This window comes from Anopheles marshallii, chromosome 3 (assembly GCF_943734725.1).
Source record: "Anopheles marshallii chromosome 3, idAnoMarsDA_429_01, whole genome shotgun sequence".
NCBI lineage: Eukaryota > Metazoa > Arthropoda > Insecta > Diptera > Culicidae > Anopheles > Anopheles marshallii.
The window spans coordinates 11,455,814-11,482,624 of record NC_071327.1 but is presented as its reverse complement, the minus strand read 5'-3'; the positions used below and the strand labels follow the sequence as shown (position 1 = coordinate 11,482,624).

General features: G+C 42.8%; 1 protein-coding gene across 1 annotated transcript; it reads left to right on the top strand.

Annotated features, from left to right (window-relative positions):
* Nucleotides 1–9,488: 9,488 nt before the first annotated feature.
* On the top strand, nucleotides 9,489–24,931 carry LOC128710748 (protein dissatisfaction). The gene is made up of 7 exons (XM_053805603.1): nucleotides 9,489–9,498; nucleotides 14,378–14,458; nucleotides 14,543–14,704; nucleotides 22,884–23,797; nucleotides 23,886–23,984; nucleotides 24,066–24,288; nucleotides 24,621–24,931. Exons 1-7 carry the CDS (start codon nucleotides 9,489–9,491, stop codon nucleotides 24,929–24,931), a joined length of 1,800 nt encoding a protein of 599 aa, XP_053661578.1.
* Nucleotides 24,932–26,811: the final 1,880 nt, after the last annotated feature.

The following is a 26,811-nucleotide window of genomic DNA, read 5'->3' as shown; positions in this document are numbered from 1 at the left end:
CAATATACTGGATGACGCTTTGCACCGAAACGTGACAAATTGTTTACCTTTGATGTCGCGCAACCATGCCCTGTGTCATTAGTTGTTGTTGTGGAAGCTGTGGGAAAGGGTCACAATAATAGCAGGAAATGGTATCGAAATGGTGCCGAGATGGACCTACATTCGTGGGCGGATGCTTTTTTTTATTCTTACATTTAACCTTACTCCATGATTTCTGCGTGCTTTTGCGTGTAGAAAAGAAAGCTATTAGAATCATGTCCCATTTTTATTCGTCCAATAGCGAATTGATTCATTTAAAAGCTAAATGAGTTTATAAAAAATAAATAAAGTTGTTTACTTTATATACAAAACAACATCAATGTACCAAGCATGATACCTTCATAGTCTTCAAAAAATTACTTGAATTTAAGTTGGAAAATGTGAGCAGTCTACCCACAGCATCACAAGAAAATCACTCGTTTAGATTAAAACGCCTGCAGATATGCAATGCACATGCAAAATTATCATTTTTCACGCTGTAATCGTTCTCGGGATGTATGAACTATTTCTTGTGAGGTGTCATTTGCCCTAAATTTATTTTTTGTCTACATCTTTTTATTTGATCTTGTACATTATTATTTATTTATTCGTGTTATTTTGTCCGATATTTATTTTACTCTAATTCTCCATCCATGTTAGAAGTTTTCCTAGTTTCTGACACATTTTTTATTTATTTTCGCACTAAATGTTTTTATTTTTCATAACACTCCTCCGCAATTCTGATTTTCTCTAGGGTGTTACGATACGTAACACCTTTCTTCTTGTTTTCTATCACGAGAAGCTTTTACTCATCCAATGACACATTTTAGGAATCGCACATCTCTTTCATTTCACATCCCATTCATCCTCAAAACCGTTCCACCTTTAGCCCCTGCTACGCTTGGACGCTGTTTGTACCATTTGCTCCTCATTTTATTCATTTCCACGCCCATCGCCCCCCAAAACAACCAGCACAAACCGGCCATGCCAGTGATGACATTGGCAGAAAATTCGTTCGCCACAATTTGGCGGCCTCCGAGATTGATTGTGCAAGTGTCGCGTGTGCTACCTCCAGTAGGACGAGCCCCAATTGAAATATTGATGTAAAATAAATAATCGATATGTAATAGAGAGCGTGTTCTCGGGTTACTGGGCGAATTCACATCTAATCGTTCAAATTGAACCGTTTGAATGGAAACGAAACAACGTCGGAAAGGTGTAGAGATTGATTATTCGCTAGCAGTGAGAAAAGTGCTGATTCACTGGATAGGAATTCAAATGTGGGGTATTTTTTGGAAAGAAAATGAACACCTGTAGGCGATTAATTAGCTGAGATTTTCCCACATCTTTACCGCCAAAATCGATTACGCTCTGGTGCAATTGGTTTGCTAAAGTGGGTTTTGTGTCAGTTTATAATGAATCCAATAAAGAAAAAATCAATTATAAATGTATTAATTGTCTTACCGCTTCTTAGGATTCTTGAGCAAAAGCGCCTGAAAGTATGCAATTTTTCTGCACGGGTCATCATTAGTTTTTAATGCTGGAAACGTCTATTTAAAACACAAAAGACCAACACATCCACTTCCTTATCGCTCCACAGTGATCATGCAATCCTAAAAGTGGAAAATTGCATAGCTTCAGGGGTTTTGAGCTCGTGATTTAATGTCACGAATAAAGTTTGTTTGCCTTTTAAATAAACGATGTTATTAACTGACAAATTACGTTTTTCTAAACTTACGAGTCCATTGGTCCATGAAAACACACTCTCCTAGTTTTCCTACAAGTTGATTCATTGTAAACCCTCTTGATGATCCTCACGTACAGAATGATGGAAATAAAAAATGTGTCCTTAGATTAATTCAATGTTGCCCCTGTGCAGTGGCCATCAAAATTCGTTTTCTTCTCCTTTCCTTTATTTTATTTTTTCCCCGTTAGACGAGCATTTCGGCAAACGAAATGGATGCCCCAGGTGCCAAACAAACCTACCGCGTAGCATCGTGGTCGATGGTCCTGCTGTGGCCACATTGGCTACATTAAAAATCTCTCATCAACTTCCACCGGCTGTACTATTGTTCGGCACGAAAGCCATCGCCGTACCGACCGAGGCTTAAGAACCGCTACGAGTTACCGGCCACCGGTACCGTATCAGTTGTTCCCGTTCTCACAATAATAATAATGTTTTACAAGTATCAGCATCACATCATTTCCCCCTTAGCAAATGATTGCACCGGAACCTGCGCCTCACACTCGTGCAAAACCATGTGCCATGGGCCAGGGACGGGCGAAGGAGGTTGTGGCTCACCTTCCACGATGATCCTTGCCGACCCGAACGAATAATGCTTGTCGGTCGAAAAGCGACCTGTACATGGAACATGGCAGCGAGGTGCGAAATTACTTCCACCTTCAAACCGAGGAACGGATCATCCTGGTTCGTTCGCCCCCTCGAGGCGCACGGAACACACGGAACGTCATAAAGTGGAAATGTTGCTGCTGCGGTGTAGGCAACCTCAATCTTTCCCGGTTCGAGTACGCTCGTTACGGTCGTCATCGGTCACGAAAGCGACAAGATGAGCTCATCTTCACTTTGCCACGCTGGATGAGGCCGTATGATGATTTCCCTGCGCACATCGGGTGTGCTGTGCATACAATTGGGACATAATTTCAGGATCGTTTTTGTACAGATACTTCTAAGTCGACATGTTTTGGTGACCTCAACAAAATAATATTACGGAGGAGTCACCACATGTCCAAGAGCCATCTTAGTATCTCCGACTGGAAAACGTACAAACTTCTGTGAAAAAGAAACTTTAAAACTACAGCGAAACGCCGATTATCCGTGCTCATCGGGACTCGACAGCTACCGGATAATCGAATAACACGGGAAAATAGTTGTCAAGGAAGACCGTCATTAAGGAAGTCATGAATTGAACTGTGTTTACTGATTCTTTCGGATCGTTATAAAACAGAAAGACTTTCAATCGTAATCTTCACCATGTCTAGTTGTCGACAGAAGAGTTATGAATGTTTTGTTTTGCATAAACAGCTCATCATAAATGATTCTATCCCAGCCTCAAATTCCAGTCTCAGAGCAGCCTTCCTGATTGTTAGTGCGGATTTGTTCCCCACGATCGTCCACGATCGTTTTGGCATAATATTGTAGTACTTGACCCATTATATTTACACAGTAGCACATTAAATTTCAGAAATAGGTCGATTTCATATCCTTTTTTCAAGAATCCGCAGCCAAAAACACGATCGGCGATGCTGTTGGTTATTAATTGGTGTCCTAACCTGGGAAAATGGGTTAACACTGTTTTGTTTTGGTAGATCTTTATCCTGGGTGATGCTACGACTGCTAACACACCGAGCAATATCGATTATTTATGTAGTTTAACAGACACTTTGGACGAATATCTTCAGAATTTATTAAATTTCCAATGGATTTTTCCTATTTCATAACTATTCAGTTATTTTTAGTTCGGTTCTTAAAGCTGCTACAGCATAAGAATCATGTTTGCATAGAACCATTTGGTCTGTAACCAATTGAACAATCACCCACTGTGTCACTTACCCGCACAAAGAGAAAGTTCTGTGCTATCCCAACTTAACATCCACCGTATCGCCGAACGCAAAACGCACGAAACTCACTAACACCTAGCTCCTTGGCCGCAGATTAGAAAATTTCCGAAAGTTATAATGTTTGTTTGTTTCACCGACAAAAGGTGAAAATGATTAATGGTAAACATCTGGATCAGTTCCGGTGGTTTTCCGGTGATCTTTCCGGTGCCGGCAGCCGGAGAAAACTCAGCTCACCCGCCAACAACACGCCACACGCGGTGATGTTTCTTATCCCGGCTTAGCAGCACGGAGCCGCAACGAAGGAACCACCATTCCCGGTAACTCTTCCTAATGAGGAAACTTTTTGTTACCAACACTACACGCATTCCTTCTTGGCCAAGGGGTCCTTCCCACAAAGGCAAAGACGGACTTATGAATTGTTAAACATCCTTTTTTCGCTTTTCCACCGGTACCGGTACTGGCGCTCACTCCTGTTTGACCCACGGCTGGGGGCAACCGCACCGTACCGCAGAATGATTTGGAAGCGGGCGAACGTTTTAGTACCGATGGTGGCAACCCGGTTTTGAGGTATGCTACGAATTAATTAGCCCGTTGGTGGTAGGATTTTCTTTTCACCGTTTTTTTTTTGTTCTGTTTTGTTCCGGTTTTGGCTCTGTTGTTTTTCTGACTGCTGCTTTCATTTCATGCCAGGCTGAAATTCAATTAGGCGAGAATTGATGTTTTTCGGTGCGATTAGAATCTCATTACCGGTCGACAACTGACGCGGGAAGGTGTCGATTGATCTGCCTCCCTGTTTCCCTCTGTTCTGTGGGTGTTATTTACCCCCCCCCTTTTTGCACCTCGTTTGGTCCTACCTACCCACAGGATCATCGTTTCGGTAGCGTTGTACGGGTGCAAATACCATGATGATTTGGCTATTGTTAGCACGAAACCCAGCGCTGCTCCACATCCAACCACATTCCGATCCTACCATTGTAACACACTCATTATACCGGCACGTTAAAAGCATCATTAAATGGGACGTTGCAAAAAAGCAACAAACAAATCTAACGGTTGCCCACGGTAGAAATGGAACATGAGAACAAAAAAAAAACGCTCATTCACACAACCCCAAAATCATAATTAGCATAAACAAATCAAATCAAATTCAATTAGGCAAATCCGACAATCCGGGACAGTTCCGGTAGTGGTTGAGAATTGGGATGATATTTTTTGTGTGTGTGATGTTTTCCTTTCTTTATTCCTCTTTTTATACATCTGGTTAGGTATACTTTTTTTGTGAGTTTGCAACTTATACAAAGGAAGTTTATGTGAGTTTAGTTGTTTTATATATAAAGCTTATAGTTTCTTTTACTTTACTCCTTTTTACGCTCTTGCTTATTTTTTACAATTGTAATGATATTTTCACTTTTAATATTCTTTAGCATATAGTAACGATTGTATCCCTATTGTTAATCGATATATTGTTCCACAAGCTACTCTAAACATTTAAAATTTTCATTTATTTTATTTGTACCGTATTTTATTCATCTATTAAATATTGTTTTGCTATTTAATTGCATTTTTTGCTACTTTCAAGTTTTTTAAAATTTTTTTAAGATGTTGTATATTCTTGAAATTCATTAGTTATGTTACATGTTTATGAATATTTCATGTTATATTTGAAGAAAATGTAGCAAGGGAATAAAAAGACAATTTTTAGGTAACAATAATTCATCTCTTCCAGTACTTTTATTTCCCTGCCACCTTCACCCTCGATCCGAATCAATATCAATCAATCATTTCTCCGTAGCCCCAAATGGTAAAGCGGAGGATGGAGGTATGCAAAAGATCGTGATACATATTTGGTTTGGTGGCAAAGTGCAGAAGCATCCGCTCGGGTGGAACAGCAGGAACACGAAATATTGTCACATCCACTTAATGTGGCCCGGTGTTACCGTCAATTTTGTCACTAGAAAGTGCATACCCCGTGGGACGGAAAGTGCTTTCGACCGGTACCTTGTACCACGAATGACACACAGGAAGTAGGTGGTATGCCGTGAGGGAAAGAGATGAAATAAAATGTAAAATACATTTAATAAGAAAGTAAGGCGATGCAAAAAAAAATCAAACTCCCACCCAGCAAAGTACTCGGAATTGCTCTCAATTAGTGCAGTGTCACGAATTCGGATTCACGGCTTGCGAGAGTCCTGGTTGGGTTTTTTTCTTTTTTTCATTCGCCTTGTGCAACGACATGAACTCGACATTCACGATGGTATGCGGCTGATGCTGCTCTTATGATTTATTCCTTCCTTCAATAAGTGCCACCTATCGTTAATGGCAGAGGCGTGTGAAATTGCTGAAAGGCCAACGTGTATCGTGTGCCGTTTACGGTGGCGAGACCTCACAAAATAAATTGCCATATCTCTCGAAAGATGTGAGGATATTCTGATAATATTGTTTCATCATATACATTCTGTTAAGTAGAGTAACATTTTTTTAAACATTAGATTAAGAACTGCAGGGCAACTCATGTTGATTGATTACTAACGCTTAGTAATTATCTTAATAAATTTTAATTGTAACTTTTCTTCATCTATTCTATCGGAAAAACCATGGAAAATAGTAAATCTTAATTCATCTTCCTTAAAAATACATATAAAGTGACCATTTATTTGAACAATGCTTAAAATGATATTCTATTCAATAGATAAGAGTTATTGTTTTATATCAAAAGAGTGTACAATACTCTTGAAATATAATGAACTTATATGACATTTAATGAGATATACTTAGTTTTTCAGGTTCAGGTTACGACTAACAAAATTTCTCTACTCTTTACGCTCCATGACATTCAAAAGTTATCTGGGAATGGACCTCAAATATCTCGTTTGAGATGTGAAACAGCTTTTAAAAGGCCGAAACTTTTTGACGCGCTAGGGTGCTGCCAATCAGTCTTTCTACAGAGTGAGGAAACTTCGCCACTCAAAACTCCTGTCACGAAGAATGAAACCAGGGACTATATACAACTTTTATAGTTCTAGTACTCACATACGCCTCTCAAACATGACGAAACCCTCTGAGTTACGTTCGAGATGAAGATGCTCAGAAGGATTTTTGGCCCCGTATGTGTGGAAGGACAATGGAGGAGCCACTACAATGACGAGCTCTATGAGTTGTCGTACAGCGGATCGCCAAGGCTGGTGGACTGGTGACGTCATGAAAATGACACCGGATGACCCAGCCCATCCTGAAAGTCCTTTCAGATCGTCCACATACACAGAGGAAGCGTGGTTGGTTCAAATTGAAATGGAGTGCTTTGGAGTGGCGTCCTTCAGAATGGTTTAAAGAATTCTTGCAGCAGACCAAAACCGCGGTTATAGCGTCTGGTAGGTAAGTAAGTGTTCGGTATCATACTCAGCACGTTACCAGTCCTGGCAAATTAAATATGACCAAAAAATATAAAAGGCTACTGTAACAAAATGAATTAGTTTGTTAAGAGTGATAAAGATGAAGATGGGCAGACGCTCGAACAGATCCTTTTTAAAACATACTCCAAAAATAATTGGAATGTATTCCAACAGTAGGTTGTGTTATTAGTATACTTTGTAGTGAACAGTCTTCATAACTATCCCTTCTAAACAATCACAAGATCATCGTCTATCCACTACAACTTAGTAGACTGTTTTCTACGAAAGTCACCCACTATCAACCACATTAGACCTGACCGAACCAAAAAAGGAAATCAAAAGAGAAGTCAGTATTCGTAACACAGTTCCGGTCAGGAAACTCGCAGCATGTGGCTTTGCGTGAAACAATCTCGCACGCTTCTCACATCCGTGACTTTCCGGCGAACACGGGGAAGTAATCGAGATGTGCCCAAACAGCATAGTGTATAAGTATGTCGGGCTTGATTAAACCGTGCGTAAACGGGCGAGTACCCACTGCAACTGGATCTCTAGCTCTCACTCTCTATCGCCAACTCCTTGCTGCTGTGTGGATGGATGAATGAATGGTTGGGACGAAAGGATACGCTGATGAGGTATGAATGAATGAATGAGCGTACGCTGGTGTGCGTGTGTACGCGAGAGCGGAAGGATATTCGTACGCAAACTCCACGCCCCTTGCTGTGGCTGTGTGTTAGTGTACGGGCAATAAATATATCATCAGGTAGGCCACGCCTCCCAGAAGGATATGGCGTCCATTGCTTCTTAGTAAATAGAAGCTTGTTCACGTTCTTCGGAAAACGTGGAGGCTCACGGCATATTTTATGTCCCGGTGTTGCAAAGTTGCATTGCACTTGCCATTGGAGTAGGCTTAAGGTGCGAGCGATGGGTGAACGTGTGTAACTGAGCCCTGTAGCTGGGCGAGGTAGCGATTCGACATGCGGGGACAATTCGGTAGGAAGATGGCATACACTCGATTGCGGTTGCCACACAGCAGCAGTCGGTCAGAGGTCGGACTTTACGCTACTGACAGTGTGGCACCACCCAACCCAGCTCCACACAGCCGCCGGTGAAGAGTATTAGCAGTTGTGCCTTCCACCAAGGGCTCACAAACTGACATACGATGTCGGGATGACTGCAACACTGGGGATCTCCCCTAGCTCGAACATAAGGCCACCACTCATCGATGTCGGTGTCTCTCCCATTCTCTCCCTCTTTCTCTCTCTTTCTCTCTTTGTCTCACTCGCTCTCGCTCGTCCTTTCACCCTTGCTGTGATACGAAACTACCCTCGGTGAAACGGTTAGGGTGACTGTGGATACTCGAACATCCGGGCCACGGTGTATGTGTGCGAGCCGGAAGGACATGAAGCTAACGACGAAAGGCACCGACGAATCCGTGGTTAGCTTCGGAAAAGATGGGAGACGCATTGCACGGGAAGGGCATCCGGGGCGGTAGACATCATCTGGTTTCAACCCCCTAGCAAGCCAACCGATGGCTGACGACAGCCAACGTGAACTAGGATGAAGTCAATTTTGATATCAGTCTTTACGCAGCTTCCATCGCAGCCAGCCAGGCGGTGGTGTCACTGTCATCGGGTCGGCAAGAAAAAGGCTTCGACAGTTGCTCCCCAATCTGAACGGATTTTAGTTTTGTGCCGTGTGTGAGAGAGAGAGCGAGCGAGAACGTGCAACGATGATGGATGCCCGGAGTACCGTGTGTTCTTTGGTCCCCAACTAGCCCACACACATTTAACGTACTGCAGCAGTAGCAACCAAAGCCAATTTTAAAACATCGGGAAAGAGTGACAAGACACAGACCCAGGAAGGCTTTGACGTTGGAGCACAAACAACCAACACATCGCCTGCTGCAGTGCTAGACGGGTTCGTGCCGTTGGGAATAATTAAAGTGTCAAGTCGGGTGTCCGAATCGAGTTGTTCCAAAAGTTGGGGTTAGGTGCAAACAATTCGTAGTGGCCCTTGAAAAAAAGTGTACCAGAGAAAGAAATCACGACCCAAGCGGTGTACTGCCCGAGCACCACTGCAATGTGACAACTGGTTCGACATTTATTCTTTCCTGTGTGCCTAACGGTGTGATTGTGGATTTGTGCTATTTTTTATTTCAATTTCACAAAGCAAAAAAAATAAACGAAACAAAAGTCAAACGAGAAACTTCCTCCGTCTAAACGAGGTGCTACGAGTGACCCGAGAGTGGTCCCAAGTGGCCGACGTTCTGTGCCAAGAATACATTTGCTCAGTTTAAAACGTGCCAGCAACAAAGTCATTTTCACAGTGGGATTTTTGTGTTCACGTGTTCCTTTTTTTTTTGAGTGATTTCATTCCCGGCCCAGTTTCGGTAAAATCTCACAACACGCGGTAAAGCACGGTGTAGGAATATTGTTGCAGTGTGCAGCCATTCAGGCTACTTGGCTCACGGTGGATTTCAAACTCATTTGGCAACCGCGCAGAATGGGAACAGGTACGGATTACAGACGAATGGAATTATTAGATGTTATAGTTCAAGTTACAGTTATCTTTTTCATTAGTAAAATCATGGACAATCGGAAAATCTTCACAGTTCCATATTTGTCGTTAAGATTGTATAACTTCAGGCGTTACGCTAGTACAGCACTGTACTTTGCTGCGTACAGTTGATTTCGAGTTTATGTGCAACACATTTTACAATATGGAGCACATTAATTGTATACACCAACATAACTTTGACAGATGTTTATTTATATATTTTGCTTTAGCTTATTCATAGAAGTTTATTCATTCATTTATTTTATGATAAATTTATTAGGAAATATATTTGTCTTGGTGCCTGCGTGTAAGTAAGAACAAAACTTACATGAACTTTTCGGTATTGTTTGTCGTAATAAATTGATTCAATAAATAAGCATGTTTTGCAAATTATTTAAAACCACAAAACTTTTAAAATTATTTTAAAAAATATTACATAAATTTATTTTGTATTGCATACCTGCAGGCGCTTTTAATCAATGATTTATTTTTACGATACTTGCTAAATATTCATATGAATTAAATAATGTTTAAACCAATTTAAGTATGAATCAGGCAAAGATAAGCTATAGTTGCTTGATGTAGATGTTTTTGAAAAATATTGCTAATTGCAAAAATAAAACATACAAAATTGCAGACAAATCAGTTCTGAAAATGTTTTGTTTAAAAAAAATTAGGAAAATATGCTATCGCCAGGGTTATGTTATTACTTTCCTCTTACATGCTGCAGGGAATGAAAAGAATGGTCAAAACTGTCGCAAATCTTTAAAAAAAATAATTTAATTTAAGGTTTTATCATTACAATTAACTTTCATTAACCTTCATGTTTAAACCGGTGTTTTAAAAATAGGCAAACATATTTTGAAATTTAAAACATCGTTAAGATTATTTGTCATGTTCCAAAAAAAAATAGAGCCATATTTGTAACGTTCTTTTAGAAACCTGTATTGTAAACACTTAATAAAAGAATCATTCTATACGTTAACATTCCTTGGAACTATGTTGAATGACAAACGTAATTGTGAGCACTTATTTCCATAAACTTTGAAAAGTCCTCGCAATGTTTTGGGATAGCTACAAAGTGTACTGCATACCTTCAGGCGCTTATGCGTGTATTCAGACATGAATCGAAAGATTCTTCTTCCACCGATTCTGTTTAACAAATACATCGTCTTACGCAAAAAACTCCAATCATACGCTAGCATAACAAAAGTTACAATTAACTAGCACAATGATACTGATGAAAGGAAACATACGTTATAACCACATTACACATTATCCTTCCCACCCCGGGGGCAACACCCAGTGCACTGCAAAATACTACAATGCTTCAAACATCACAACAAACACCAATCACACACCCCGTCCCGGTGTTCAAGTGCACCAAGCGGAACCAGTTTTTCCTTCCCCACCAGTTGCGACTGTTGTTCTATCGGCGTCCGGTACGCTCGAGTGCTGGCCAACGCTTTCCACCACTCTCAAATCCCTGCCGTAACGAGTGTTTTCCTTTCACAAATATTTAAAATTAAAACAAAACAATCGAGTGTTGTCGAGCAACCCGGAGGGAAGGAAAGGGTGTGTGGGATGGGTGGATGGTAAGTGTGTACCAAAAAATAGGAACCATCAAGTCGGAAGTTCTACCAAGGCAGTGGCTTCTAATACCGAGCGCACGAAAGGATCATCAGTTCCGGTTTTATTTTTCCAAAATATGAAAAACTTTCAACCTTCCCGGTAAGAAGCGTCATCTCGACGATGTCAACTCCTGCCCAGGTCAGGATAAACCAAAAACCAAAGACAAACCAGCACCGGTTTCCAAAAGGCACCCACTCAAACGGGGCCCGCAAGGCACGCTCCGGTTTGTCTCGAAGCGAGAGGGGGATTAGAAACGCAAATAGCGTTTGCCTCTCGTTAACCCAATGACAACGCTTCGAATCGCAGCACCGGAAAGGCCAGCAGCCAGAAAGAGTCACAGACACTGCCGGGAAAAAGGGTTCAACCGGTTTCCCGGCCGCCCTCCCGAGGGTAAAGCGAGCCGAGTGTGAAAGCCATCTCGATAATCGATTCGAGTGATGCAAGCCGACAACCAGCCGACCGGAAGGCGTTAGAAAAACATGAATTAAAATTTTGATTAATTTTTCAATGTTGGTTTTGTACCGCTCGGCGCACACGGGGGCCACCCGTGCCTGTGTGCACATCAACCTCATAAACACGATTTCCGAGTATGTCCGGGGTTTGGTCTCCGGATGCCGAGCCAACCGAGTCGAACGTTTGTTTATTGAATGTTTACCTATGACCCCGCTCCAGGCTCGTCTCGCTACTCGGTCACATCACTTTGCATACCGCTCCTGCACTACACGGCCACAAGCGGGCGCCATTTTGTCAAAAGTGTACTACGCCACTCGCAATTGGCGCCACATCACAATATCAGAAAGTTACGCAAGGTTGCACTTTCACAGCGAGGCACTTGGCATATGGACACTACAGGGTACCGAGCCGGACTATGGATGCAATTGATTTATTGTGCACTCGATGTGTTCTCTTTGTTTGAACGCTTGATCGGGCATGGACCCAGTAGTGAGTCTGGATGTCTACTAATGTGACATGGTACGACAGAACAGCGGTCAAGTCGCTTGGTTTGATTTTAGTCGCCTCGATTCGGATTCGTGACGGGATGGTGAACGCAGCGTCCACTCCGGGTTCAGTCCCATGGCCGTGTGCATCGTCCGTATGCAAACATTTTCCTTCGCCGGAGCCGAAAAGTTGGCACACACATAGGATGAGCAGGTGACACGACACCGTGACATCGTTGCCGTGAGCCCGGTGGCTTTGTGAACGTGTACAGATTCAAGTGTAAATCTTGCTGATGGGCACGAGCTGATTGGAGTGGCGAGAGGTTGAAAGTGAAAACTGACTCAAAATCGTGACGTATCGATTTATTGGTGAAATAATGGCACATATTGTTTGCACATTCATTTCATACGTTGGATAGATATTTCTGGTAGCAACTAAGAAATTGTTTAAGGGACGTAAATATTGCAAACATCCAGTTAACATTTTAGAAAATAAACAATGATGTTATAACTAAGCACTTTAATATAATAAAACATTAGCTGGTACAAGATCATGGGTGTACAGAATGAGAGTATTATGGGTTGAAGTGCCTAAAAGTATGCAATTTGAATGTGTATAAACTTTTCCGCATACCATGTCACTAAGAGATGATTTGTTGATGAATCCACTGAAAAACTTATTTCAACGCCCAAAAGTATGCAATATTACGTACAAAATACGATGATTAAAGACTTTTCATTTGTGAAGCTCGGTAGTGGCGCTGATTTGAAACTGATGATATACATTAGTTCAAGTACAGAATAGAACAGTTCAAATTATTCTATTTACATTTTTGAGTTATGTTTGTATTTTTCCCTTACAGCCATTGTATTATTGGATGCCCTATTGATTGTCCACTAGTACCATTTATCAACAAAAAAACTTCTGAAAATTATGCCACGTGGCGATTAACCCACTTTAAAATGGGAAGACACTTCATAAATACTTCCGCATAAAAAAATAAACCCTGCAAGCATAGTCTAGTCTTTTTATGCCCTTTTGCAAGATCGCACCATTTGCAGTCCCTTGCGTGAGAAGTGTTGCCAAATGTCAAATCAAAAGCAAAGCCAGCATTAAATGTACAACGGGGTGTAGAACCAACAAAAAAGAACACGCAAATGAGCATGAGACGTTGTAAAAACAACGGCATTACGCCTAGGACGTAAGCAAACCCCGGGTCGTGAGTAAATGAGTGTTTTCACTTTTCCTGATTCGGCTGATTTCTGTACCGATGCACGCTTTGTGTCCCTTTTGGCACGGCACCACTGCAAACGGGCTACGGCGTGTTGACTGTGAATCCTCTTAAGAGGTAGATTCGAGCGCTGAACAAAAAAAAGGGGTGGACTGACTAAATAATTGCTTTATTTTTGCTGCCACACTCGTGTGAAGGTGAAGCAAAAGGATCTTTCACTTTACGTTGGTTTTTCATACCCCAACGAGTGGCAGAAGATTGAAGGCAACAAGCGTAAATGAAGCTCAGTTCTTGGAATAACAAAAACGTACCATCCAACGAAAGCTCATTAGTCAGTGATTCCCGAGTGGAAGAAAGTAAAAAAAGGTTCACTCACAATACCAATAGACATTAATTAACTTTTCACCATATTTTGGTAGTTTATATAAATGATTTTCAGAGAATGTAAACGATGTTATTCACTAATTCTTTTAATCTACTTCTTGTGCTTGGTTCTCAAAGATTCTACATCATAAATAACACGAAGATAGGCCAGCTAAAAGAATATAAATTTAATATATATATAAATTTAACGTCACGACACCGACATACGAACATTGAGTATTTTCGCCTGCATTTATGCAATGGAATTACCAAATTGATGAGTAGTCTCTAAAAAGGGACTATTTATTACCTCCGTATGTGTGTCATAAATTCGTAGACGTAAGACATAAATTTATAGAAACTTGTTTTTGTTTTAAAAAAATTCATAATTTTGTTCAAATGCAACACATGATTCAATTAAATCTACAACTATGCTAACATTTATAAGCGCTCCTGTTAACTGAATACCATTTTTTGGGGATTTTTACTGGTTAGCGCCTATCGTTATGCAATCCACGCAACGTATTTGACAACTTGAACTTTACATATCGGCCAGCATGGCAATGTGACTTACGAACTAAACTTTTATTCGCTCTCGTTTTCTTTCCTTTGACCCTATAATAACCGTTGTATATTCGTTTCATTTCCGGATACTCGCTGACCTATTGAGGTGACAGATTGCTAGACATACCGTGCAAAGTGTGCGGAGATCGGAGCTCAGGCAAACACTACGGAATCTACAGTTGCGATGGTAAGCTCTTCGGATGTGAACTGCATCCTCTCCGAGGTGTTTTTCCCGTTTTTGCATCTCACGCGTGCCCATCTTCTCTGGCAGGTTGTTCCGGGTTCTTCAAGCGCAGCATACATCGAAACCGAGTGTACACGTGTAAGGCGGCCGGTGAGCTAAAGGGCCGCTGCCCGGTCGACAAAACCCATCGTAACCAGTGCCGCGCCTGTCGGCTTTCCAAGTGCTTCCAATCGGCGATGAACAAGGACGGTAAGTACGGCGACACCTGCCAAGAAGTTTACGTACCCTCCCGGATCAGGTTCGTGGTTTTGGTTTCGCCAGAACGAAGGTGTGGCGTTGTTTGCGAATCGTTTGGCATTACGCATCGTTTCGCGTTTAGCACTGATTACGGCGTGATGGAATGCTAATCAATTGCGAACGGTTGCGGTTTGATGTGAGTGCCGGCTGCCGACTGTCGCTAAGATGCGACAATTTTCCACCTTACACCGTCAACTCCCTAGCTCGGGAACACGCCTGCAAATGAACGACTGCGTGTAAACACAGCTGTCAGATTTCCGACCAGACTCCAGCCGTAACCGGGAAGTGAACGTAGATGTAGAACGGCGTAATCGGCATTTTCCATCATTTTCCGCATCGCTTTTTTCACCATCGCCAACACCGCTTCCGACTTGGCAAACAAATCAAATGAAGCGTTCCATTACATTTTCCCACCACCGTTCGCGCTCCGTGTGGCCGTGCGGTTCGGGAGCGCACGATTTACTTCACGGTGCTGAGTTTGGGCCATTTTTTTCCTCCCTTCCCGTCATGGTTTTGCGCACACAAGTAACAGCGCCAGGATCTCTGTCGGGCTAGCGTTAAGAAGCTTGTCACCAATTTGTTCATCGCGTGGAAAATACGATCCGCTCAACCCCCGCTGGGTGCCGGTTTCTGGGGAGTGCCCGGGGGAGTGAAAGTGACGCTCGACTAAGTGCGGGCATTTGATGGAAAACCAAAAACGGAATCCCTGTAATCCGCCGGAAAGCGATATTTTCCAGTAATGTCCTCTGTTAGTGGTTTGGCGATAATGTGGCGGCCGTGGGTCGGCGGCACATTTTGTCAGCCGAAGCCATATTTCGTGCGATGGTGAGCTTTTGCTTTGTGCACTCGTTCGCTTTTGCGGTTGATACGATTGTTGATTGAGCGAATCGAATCGAAAATGAACGATCAAAAGGCACAAAAAAATAGGTGGTGAAAGTAAGGACGTGTCTGTGTGCTACCGTATACATACATTCTCACCAACATATGAGCATATTATAGCTACTTCTAACATTAACTTATGATTGTCGTAGCACAGAATCGTATGTTAGATATTTTTAGTAACCCATTTTTTAGTAACATACACTAATATATCAATTTTCGACAAAAAAAGTTTAAAGCAGTATCCACCGTTACCTAATGTTCCTTCTAAATTAACCCTTCAAGCATTCATTGCATACTTTTAGGCGTGGTTACCCTGGGAGAGACCATGGCGGAGTAATTTGGACAGACGTAGACTATTTGTTTGTACTAAAAGCTATAGTTGTGTGTTTTATTTAGAAAACTGTTTGTATTAAAAAGTTGCTTCTTTTTAGCTTAATGGTATGCCTACATCTTTCAGATTTTACTGATCGCGGCGTTTTGTTTTTATTCATGAAAAACGACCATACCTATTTAATTCAATTGGAATCTTAGTCTGAAGTTACACGAGTTTGGAATCATTTTTCCCTCCGAACTGTGAAAGGGTGTCTTATCTTGGATTGTAGTTGGACACATTGCGGCGACTTCAATCCTTCAAAGTTCGCGATGGTTTGGGATATAAGCATGAAAAGTTCGCTTGAAGTTGTTCTTTCCGTAAAACAGTATCAGCGGAAAACAAAACATGCGAACTTTTGGACTAATCTGTCCTGGCACAATATACTGGAGGCTCCTTGGGTGAGCAGCAATCCTACCGACAAACTTTCATTTCTAAACCTCAAACGGAGGATCTTATCCTTTTATTTTGTGTCCACAACAACATTTGTACAAACAGTCCACTAGTAATCACAATGAATCAAGAGCAATGAAAATACTAAAGGGTGTCCCACACCCAATTGTAGTAGGCTCTAGCAAATTACCTATTGGATATTTCCTCTTACAATTTAAGGCGTCGTACATCCTGTTGTAGCCTAAAGTTAGGCAATCTTCTGTACACGATATTTCGTGCTTGGGTCGAACTAGCGAGATGGACCGAGGTAAATTCATTAGTGTTAGTTTTAGTTTGTAACTAATATATTGTAAGCAATTAAAAATATAAGCTCTCTTCCGCTTCAACCGTCGTACGAGTCTAATGTTCCCTCACCCAATCTGTTCCCAATCCCACATCGCTGGCAGTATCACAAACACATCCCAAGCAGGTCAAATCTTAAGCAGACATGAACAAAAAGTGAGTTTAAGTTTCAGTTACAAAATTCCTAAAGATTTCTGTAATGTTTTCCCACTACCTCACAACCTTATAAAGCCCAGTAAATTGTCTAGCTAGCAATTCGATAACCATTCACTGCCTTCTGTGGGCATTACCAAGCAATTTTCTCTCTTCTCTTTCATTGTTCCGATGATAACCGAAGACCTTTATTTCCCTACAAAACACACATGTGTAATCGCTTCACATTGTGAGCCGGATAGACCGCTCTTAATGCTCACAATTCAACTTGTTGATGACCATTGTCCAGACCGAAGGAGAGTGGTGACGACCAACAACAGCTGTACCGAGTTTCCATCATCCCATCGAGAAAGATTGACCGGGGTCGAAGAAAATTCATCGGTCAATCGGATGTACCACGTAACGAATCGTTGCGCTCTAGCGAATTGAGGTAGCGGCACGAATCCCGCTGACCTCGGCGTGGATGTTGTTACACTGTGCCCTTTTTTCTTTCGTTCCACCCTCGGCCAGGATCTCGCATATTGATCCTTCCACCCACGCGATCCCTAGCAGTGTTAGAAGAATCCCCCGGAACGATTCCCGTCATGTGAGGTGAGAGAGAGAGAGAGAGTACAAATGCGATTCGATGGAAGCTGCACGGCGGAGGTTTCCCAATTCCGTGGGAACTTGTCTGACTGTTTATGAAGTTTTAATGCGCTTTCCCCAAAAACAGACAAGGTGGAAGGAAAAGCCGAGACATGAATTCGACCGTGTAAAAAAAACGCCCTTTTCCACATGACATGAGGGAGTGTGTGTGTATAGAACTGACCTACCTGGAAAAGGGGTTTGCTAGGGGACGGCGCTGAGCCCGGAAATGCATTCCCCGAACAAAAAATTAACACCCTCAACCCGGGAGGGAAAAAGTGGGTTTTGTTTTGATCGCGCACCAAATTAATTATAAATTAGCTAATTTCGCTGCTAAGCCACTCGAATGCTACCGAGCGGCTCGGTGGCATCCGTTCCGCCTACACACATCATCCCTTCGGGTTCACGGCGGATCGGGGTTGGATTTTGCCCCGTCATGAAGGCGAACAGTGCGATCCGGCACCATATGTGTGCCGGGGAGGGGGGTGGTGCGGGTGCTTATGTGGACCATATCATGTCGAAGGTGCGCATGCAGCAGCCATTGCCATGTATCAAGTAAATATTTATGTCCCCGCGCAAAACACACTGAACCGCGGCGCCCAAAAAAGGGTATCGCGTTTTCACTTGAGCGCGGCAACACAAGTGTCCCGGTTCTCAGCGTTGTTTCGGCATTGGCCGCAACCATTTCACCCATTTCACCCTCTCCTCCCGCTCCACCGTCCCTCATTTAGAAGCCACTTCCCCTTCCCCAGTATCCCGCTACATTCCCGGAACGCGCGGGATGGGTGCGTCGGGTCATGAATCTTTTTGATGATGTTCCAGATATTCAACACCACCATGCGTGCGCGGTTGTTTTTCATCTTAATTCGCACCGTATGGATGGGTGGGTGGGTGCTAAGTCCGTGGTCGGCTTTTCCACATCGTTGCCCGCGTGCGACGAGCGTTAGGTAGTCGGGTGGAAAACGACGGCACATATCCTTGCACAAAGTTTCGATTCAGCCACAGGCCCCGTGGTGCCACAATCCGCATCCGGTGTGCCGGTGTGCGCCTGCGATACCGCCCTCTGTTGCCATCGCTCATCAACCCACACGGGCAAGTTTGGTTTTACCACGAACGCACTGCTGAATACTGTATGTTTCAATGTTGATGATGCCAAATTTGTCAGACATTTTCCCGGCCCCGTGTACACACACACACACCCTCCGTCAAGCTACCCGCTCCGAACGATTTGTTTTCGTTTCAGCTGAAAAGGGGATTAGCAGCGGGTGATCGTACTGCAATGGGCGATTTAGCGACGATGTGTTCCACGGCACAAACGGTGCAATGGGTTTGCTGCTATTTGCTGCAACTGCAGGCCTGCAAGCGGCGTGGCTTACGGGGCTTTGGGTTCCAATATTTATCCGACAAACGATTTAGTGATCTTTGCCCCGTGCTGGAAAGGGGTGGAAACAGCTTTTTTGTGTTGTTGTTGTGCATCCTCCCCCCCATTTGATCAAGCATTTTGTTTGCCAGGGGTGGTCTTTTCTAGTGTTTGCAAATTTATGCAGATTCGGCCAATATGTGCAAGTAGATAAAATATTGTGTTCGAATAACAAAGCACAATATAATCAAATATTTTGCTTCACCCAACAGTGGGCTTTTTAGACCAATTTGCTGATGATCATTAAGCCGTGTACTGGCAGACCTTTTGATTTGTTCTTTGGTAGTTTGCACTAGTTTAGTAACGGATAATTGTGCTTATTAGTATGCAATCAATGGTGAAAAGCTATATTTTAAAGAGACCTTTTGTTGTTGCGCCTAAATGTAGACAATTAGAGTGAGTATGATGAATGTGATTGGAAGGGATTGCTCTACGTGCGAACGGACGAGACATCCGAAAGGAAAAATCCTATGTAATCCTAGGAAGGTCTATCAGACACCTGATACACCTGAGTCCCATCTTGAAACTGTATACACCTTGGTAAGCAGCGTTGAACGAGTCATGGTTTGTATTGATTTTGCTCTACAGCTTCACGCGACTACTGATTTCAGATTGAACACTTTAGACAAAGGACGAACGTCGTTCTTCAGATAGTTTGAAAAGGTTTAAGATACGGATAGTCGTACTGCTATTAGTGTAGAATTTTACTAAAACATCCAAGTACCTGAATGAATATAACAGTGTTACCGTAACTCTGGTCTTGTCTAATGTCTAATCTTAAAATATATCAGTTACATGATCGAGCTTTAAGACGGATTTTGCAATATTGAAATAGGACTATGGAAGCCCTTCAAATTTCCTTCGATGTCCTTCGATGATACACACAAGAGTACAATTACTTTCAACTATTTTATATTATTTTATATTGGGAAATTTTGGATTGAAATCCTATTTACCAATATGAACCATTTACCAATATTAGTGTTGAAGCCATTAAAATAATGCTTCTTTCCAATCACATTTGCATAAATCATTGCACTACCAGCGTTTGCCTTTAAAATTTTACGAACAACTTGAAAAAAAAATCCCTTTCCCTCCACAGTAAACCGTTTTATTGTCATTTTAGCTTTCAAGTTCTCGCTTTCTTATCCTCATGTCACTCCTCAGAATGCTGGTTTGCACAGAACACGATTACCATACCAGCATCCCTGTTAGCTTAGCCAAATTGCGAATAAATCACATCGTCAGCCTTAGAGAGTTCCGCCATCATATTCCAGCCACCATCATCATTACCCGTGTCCAAAACTTGGGCAAGATTATCATCCGCTCCGAACATGTTCCCGCATCTTTTCACCTTCCGAGGCTATTTTCTTTAGCACATACTGCTGATCGCATTAGCGAAAACCCCAGGATAAGGAAATTTGCCCACTCCCCCACCAAGTGGAAAACACAAAGAAAGGCGGGACGACTAAATTTCCATCTTCAAACTGCACACCACAACAGAGCCAGATTCACCCCCATTCCAAAGCGGGGAGTTCATGTTCAATATTTGAGTTTGAGGTCCCGTGCCTCGTTGATGGTTTGTATCTTCTGGTGTGGAGTTTTCGGTCATGCGAAACTCCACGCTGTTCTGCCGTGGGCGGGGAGCAACGGGCCGACAAGTTTTGCATAAAAGTCTTAAGCAACATCAAGAAACCACTTGGCATCGTTTGATGCCCCGCTCTGCCGGGAAGGGAAACTTTTTAATTCTGGCCCCCCCATTCTGGAAGGATTTATGGTTGGAATATAATATCTTTCAACACACCGCGTTTGCCGGGTTTCCTTCCAGACACTCATTACATGGTTTCGATGTTTTTCGATGTCGGGTAACGCAGGATGGGTAAATAAAGGATTAAAGGTCCTTCGGCGTCAAAAGTTACACCGAAAGAAGGTTTTGATACTGATCCCTTTCTGTTCCTCACATTCACGATGTTGTGGAAGATTTTAATCATTGTTCACCGAAGCACTCCCTGTTGAAGGACTTTTCCCTTTCGATGCCTCTTCCTTTAATTCTTACTTAAGGAGTTGAGCATTTAACCGAAGTAAAAGGATTCCGATCCGTTTTCCTTTGCGAATGTTCAATCTGGCATTGGGACAGGCTTTGCCGTCATCTAAAAATGATACAAACTCAAGGAGAAATCCACTTCTGCTTTTTTTTATAATCGCCCACCCTGCCCTGCGCCGTATCCGTTTTTCAAATCGCCATTGATACCAACCGGAACACTTGACATTCCCAAGTCTAAAAGTAAATCGCTCGCAAACATTAAATGTCGATCAAACCCGATAGGAAAGGATTATGCACTTCATTGCGACCGTCTAATACTGTTGCCCTCGCTTTATCGTAAGATGCTCTTCTTTCACTCTACCCTAAGAAGCCTCACCAAAAAGGGGGAAAGGCATTTTTTTCTCTCTCCAACCACCACCATCCGTGTGCGCTGTCGATCAGCTGACAACTTTCCCACAGGCTGTTGTGTGCCATGTGCGTTAAGTCATGTGTCAAAATGTTACAACACGGCACAGGGTGCGCCGAGGGGAACTCGGTACTGAGCGGAAACGGAGGCAGCATCCTAAGCTGCTTTTCCATTCTCACTACCCTAACGCGCACCCCACACAGATAATGTTGAGCATGATGATGATGATCCTTCCGATCCGAATCGATTTCCGTTCGTTCGTGGTGGCAATTAACCTTCAGCTTCAGCCGTTCCCGCTGCTTTGCGGCGGTGGTAATCGAATAAATTTCGTCCCTTTTCGAAACAAATGAAGCGTAATAATCGAGCGAAGTGGGTGTTCGGTGGGGCGTACACGAAGGCGAACGTGACCGTGTCCGATCGGTTCGAAAACATTGTTTATTCGATCGTATTTTTCACATGACCTAATTAGATTGAACAACATTAGGGGGTGGACCGCTCTGCTGTGACTGTTTCGTTCGGTGTATGTAATGATTTTTTTTCAAAAGTATCATGATAAAGTAGCTTAAATGGGTAGAAAGAATAACTTAAACGCAACAACTTTCAAGAAGTTATTTGATAATCAAACAATTTTGATTAACAAAAACATGTTTTAAATCGCATAAAAATTCAAATAGTTACACAAAGGCAAAGCAATTTTAGCACACATTGCATAACTTCAGGAGCAACGGTTGATTGCTAGTATATGCGTTCCGCACTACAAGTCTCCCTAAAAGTATGCAATATGTATTACAAACTACGAATTTGGTCAATGGCATGGATTTGTTTCATCTACAAAGAACATTGTTAATAAATTGTTCCGTTTCAGACAAAATTCTGGACAATCTCAGACATGCTCACCACATCATGCAGAAAGGTATCTAAAAGATGTCAACTAATATATATCTTTATATACTCGAATCGCATTTACGAAAGGATTGCATAAATATTGCTTTAACATTCCTGTAATGGTTACGGTTTTTCCTTACATAAAGGAGCTTATAAGAATCAATTTGAAAATGAAAACTTTTCCTGTACCTTTAGTGTAAATTTAGCTGGTAAAGATTTCCACACACACACACAAAAAATCCCTAACGAAACAAGCGAAGGAGATGGAAACAAATCGAAACTGCTTGCGGCCACTAATCGATCAAGTGCATTTGCAAGAATCGATTGCATGTTCAATTAAAACAGCATGACAAAGAAAAAAGTTCCACTTTCGCGTCGTAAAAACTCGTTTCGCGGAAATGGATAAAATTGCCTCCAGGAAAATGTTAGCCAGCATAATGTTCTAACGCTCTTGGTTGTTTTTTGTGGGGTTTCTCTTGCATTAAGAGTAGATTAACCTCATTTCCCGGTGATGGTGATGTAAATTTTGGTTGAATATTCTGGCATATTACAAAAACTCTATTACTACGTCAATTGATTGAACTAATTTCTTCATTCCTTTTCTAATTACAGCGGTTCAACACGAACGTGGCCCGCGGAAACCGAAGCTTCAGCACCTGCAGGCGAACGGAGGTCACCCGGGACATTCGCATCTGTCCGGTCCGTTCGTGAACAGTGCATCCTACGGGCACGCGATGTCTCACTTCCCACCCGGACTGCACCATTCGGCCATGACCGGTTCGAACACGCTACTGCACCATCCGCAACCGCTCTCATTCGCCCCGCTTGGCCATCACATGGGACCTTCGTTATTACCGCCAGTGAAGCTGGAACAGAGCAAGTTCGAATTCACACTCGGTGCTCCAAACCGTGGCGACGGTAATGGTGGTATCGGGCCGGGACAAATGCCGGGAGCGAACATCCTGTCACCGATCAAGATGGAACACGGCAAAATGACGTCCGTCGGTGGGTTCGAATTCACCGCGGCCGGGCACATGCAGCACATGTACAAGTCGCTGGAACCGATGCCCCCATCGCCGACCGATTCGAAGAGCTCGATCAGCGTTGACTCACCGTCCGAAAGTCTCACCAGCCCACACTCCACGGTGGACGGTAGCTCGAGTGTTCTTAGCCCAACACCGATCAACGCCACCAGTCTTAGCCTTCCGTCGCCACTGTCCCAGAACGGTGTGCTCGACATACTCATGAGCACGGACAAGTGTCAAGAGTTCATCCAGTACCAGATGCACAACAGCAGTATCGCATTCCCTGCGTTTACACCTGTCAGTAGCGCCTCCAGCGGTGTTGTGACGCCAACATCGGCCCAGCACGTGCCACCGTCCGTGCCACCACCGTCCACAACAACGGGATCTGCACAACCTCCGCCACCACCACCACCGCCACTTGTTCCACATCCGATCGCACTAACTGCGTTACCGCCCGAGGGTCCAACCATTGTGCGACTTCCCACCTGGGAGATCCTTCAGGTAAGCCCTCGTTACCATGTGACTCAACCGGGTGGTCAATTTTAAGGAACTTTAATTCATTGTTTTTGCTCAATATTCTCTCCCGCAGGAAACAACGGCCCGATTGCTGTTCATGTCCGTACGATGGGTACGGTGCTTAATTCCATTCCAAACGCTCTCCAAAAATGATCAACATTTACTCCTGCAGGTATGCAACGCACGGCACATAGCATTCCGATTAAACACTACAGCTCACTATTTGCTTTCTTATCATTTTCTGCTATCGAAGGAATCATGGAAAGAACTGTTCCTGCTTAACTTTGCCCAATGGAGTGTCCCGTGGGATCTGAGCAGCCTGCTCGATTCACCACAGGTGCGCGATCGTTTGCCTCCGGATGCGGCTACTCAGCTGGAGATGAAGACGATGCAAGAGATACTCTGCCGGTTTCGACAGATCTCGCCCGATCTCAGTGAGCTGGGTTGTATGAAGGCGGTGATCCTGTTCTCACCGGGTAAGTAATGGTCATTATTTATAATTCGAACTTAATCCACACATGCCACATTTTTTTTTGGGAGCGAGAAGAAGATACTTTATATATACACAATCAATCACTATTTCTGACCCTTTTTTTGTTATTCGTAAGCTTTTCTAGGATTATAGTTTATCAAAATACAATACTTAACTGCTTTAAAATTCGTGTAAAATTAAAATAAAACCGTATAATTGCATAACTTTAGGCGATTATCAAAAAAGCAATCTACCTAATCGTTTATTAGCATGAACAAGACAAAAATAATATTTGAGCCATACCTCCTATTTTCTTCCATCTCGTTCCATCAACAGAAACGTCCGAACTGTGTGACGTACAGCCGGTCGAGATGCTACAGGACCAGGCCCAGTGTGTCCTTTCCGAGCATGTGCGCGTACGCTATCCTCGCCAGCCGACCCGATTCGGACGCCTTCTGCTACTGCTGCCCCTATTACGCACGATCCGTTCCACCACCATCGAGACACTGTTCTTCAAGGAAACGATCGGTACCGTACCCATCTCCCGGCTGCTGATCGACATGTACCAGATGGAAAAGTATACCGACCTGGAGGGAGGTGGCACTGGAGCACCGACGCCAAACGGTGCCGTAACCCCGAAGGCATAAATCTGTCCCCGTACTGTTTTCCACTTGTACACCGGTGTACATGCAACAGCGCCCTTGTTGTGGGGGTGGGTTTTTCCACGATTTGTGATGATTTTTTTTTAATTTCCCAAAAAACATCACACCGCACACAGCAGACAAGCTCAAGACCGAGTGTCCAGGTTCCGTAGAGGCGCGATAGGGGAAAGGGGCAAAAAGATTCGTACTTGTTCGTTGCAGCACCATGTTTCTGGGGGTAAAAGTATTTTTCCTAACGCTTCCGGCTATTTGAGTTTTATTCCGTACCGCTACAGCGTGGGACGAATGTTGCCAAGTTTTGCATTCTTTTTTTTTTATTCTATCTTCAATGTTCCTATGAGTTCTTATGATTTCACGCTCGCTGATGTTACATCTCCGAATGGAGAGAAGCAAAAAAGAAACGACATGGATGGTTACCACATAATGTCTACAAATCAGATGCGTTTGGCGCCGATCTCTCCCACGGAATTGGCCCATAATGGGAAACAATTTGCCAGTATCATGCTAAGGTGTTCAAGACCACACACACACACACGGTGTTCGTCTGACCGCGACCGCAATATCTAGGACAGAATTATGTTATTTTTCAATTTACAAAATAAATCTTTAACCTTGCAACCGCCCGAAGCACTAGTACGATGCGGGAATGTATAGAGACGGTATGTTGGTTTGTTTAGCTCCCACCTATGAGGTTGAATTGTAATGTGTCGAGATAAGAAAAGTCGCCGATGATAGCGTAACGTCAGTAAAGTCGACCAAATGTATGGAATAAAATCTGGTAATGACGTACCAACTAATATAGCTCCCGTTTCGTCCAGAAGCATACATAGAAAACCGCACTTTACGTTGGACAAAAAGTACAAGAATGGGCAGAAAAATCAGTCCCTGAGGTAATTCTCCGTTAAAAATATTTCCTAATGACAGCTGTGGTCAGACTAGCTAACGAACCGATTTTCTTTTCGTATTGTAAAATGTTGTACATTTTTAATGAATAGTAATTGAACCTATAATTGAACCATAAATTTACTTCAAATTACAACACACTGGTGTAATAGAAAAATGGAACTATGAAAGATTTATCGAAAGAAATATGCTGTCCCCTTTGAACAATGGTAAGTACTCAAACAATCGTATTGTCAAATAGTTCAAATTGTGAAGCGAAAAGTATAATAACAGGCGCTTACACTTTTTATGTCATTTTCATTCTTTTAGGCGATATTTACGAAGTACGACGATTCTGAAGAACTGGAATAATTAATTATTTTTTGGAATTTGTATTGCCGTTAAGTAATTATGAAGTGTTTAGTTGATGCAATGCAACAAATATTAATACAATACATACACTCCTATGGCTTATTATGGTTGTAAAACTGAAAAACAAATCTCACTTTGAAATTCTTACATTGATTCGTTTATTTTCTTTACTTCCCATGGTCAGCATCGTTTGTGCAATATTTCTTTCAACGTTCCCCCGAGAGCCTTGTCACACAACAGGATGATAATCATGTGTACGCTTCCAACGCAATCAAGAAAATGCTTCCCAACCATTTACCCAGAACAGAAGTGATCCCTAAATCCGGAAAAACATTCCACACTACAGCTTGTATCGCTATTTTGTTACAATCGGCTTAAGGCATACAACGGTGCGTGTGTTGTGTGGATGTGTTGCTTGTTGCGCCTGTTTACGTTGAAGGTGCTCCATGAATGCTCCACTTCATCCACTATCCTCTTTTTTCCACCTCCATCCCTCAAACTCCGGTACCTTCCAGCGATGCTGCTATCCGTTAACTTATCAAAGGGACTTTCAGACCAACGGTAAACAAAATACCAGAACATTAGCCTCTTGTCCGGCTTCCTTTGTCCCT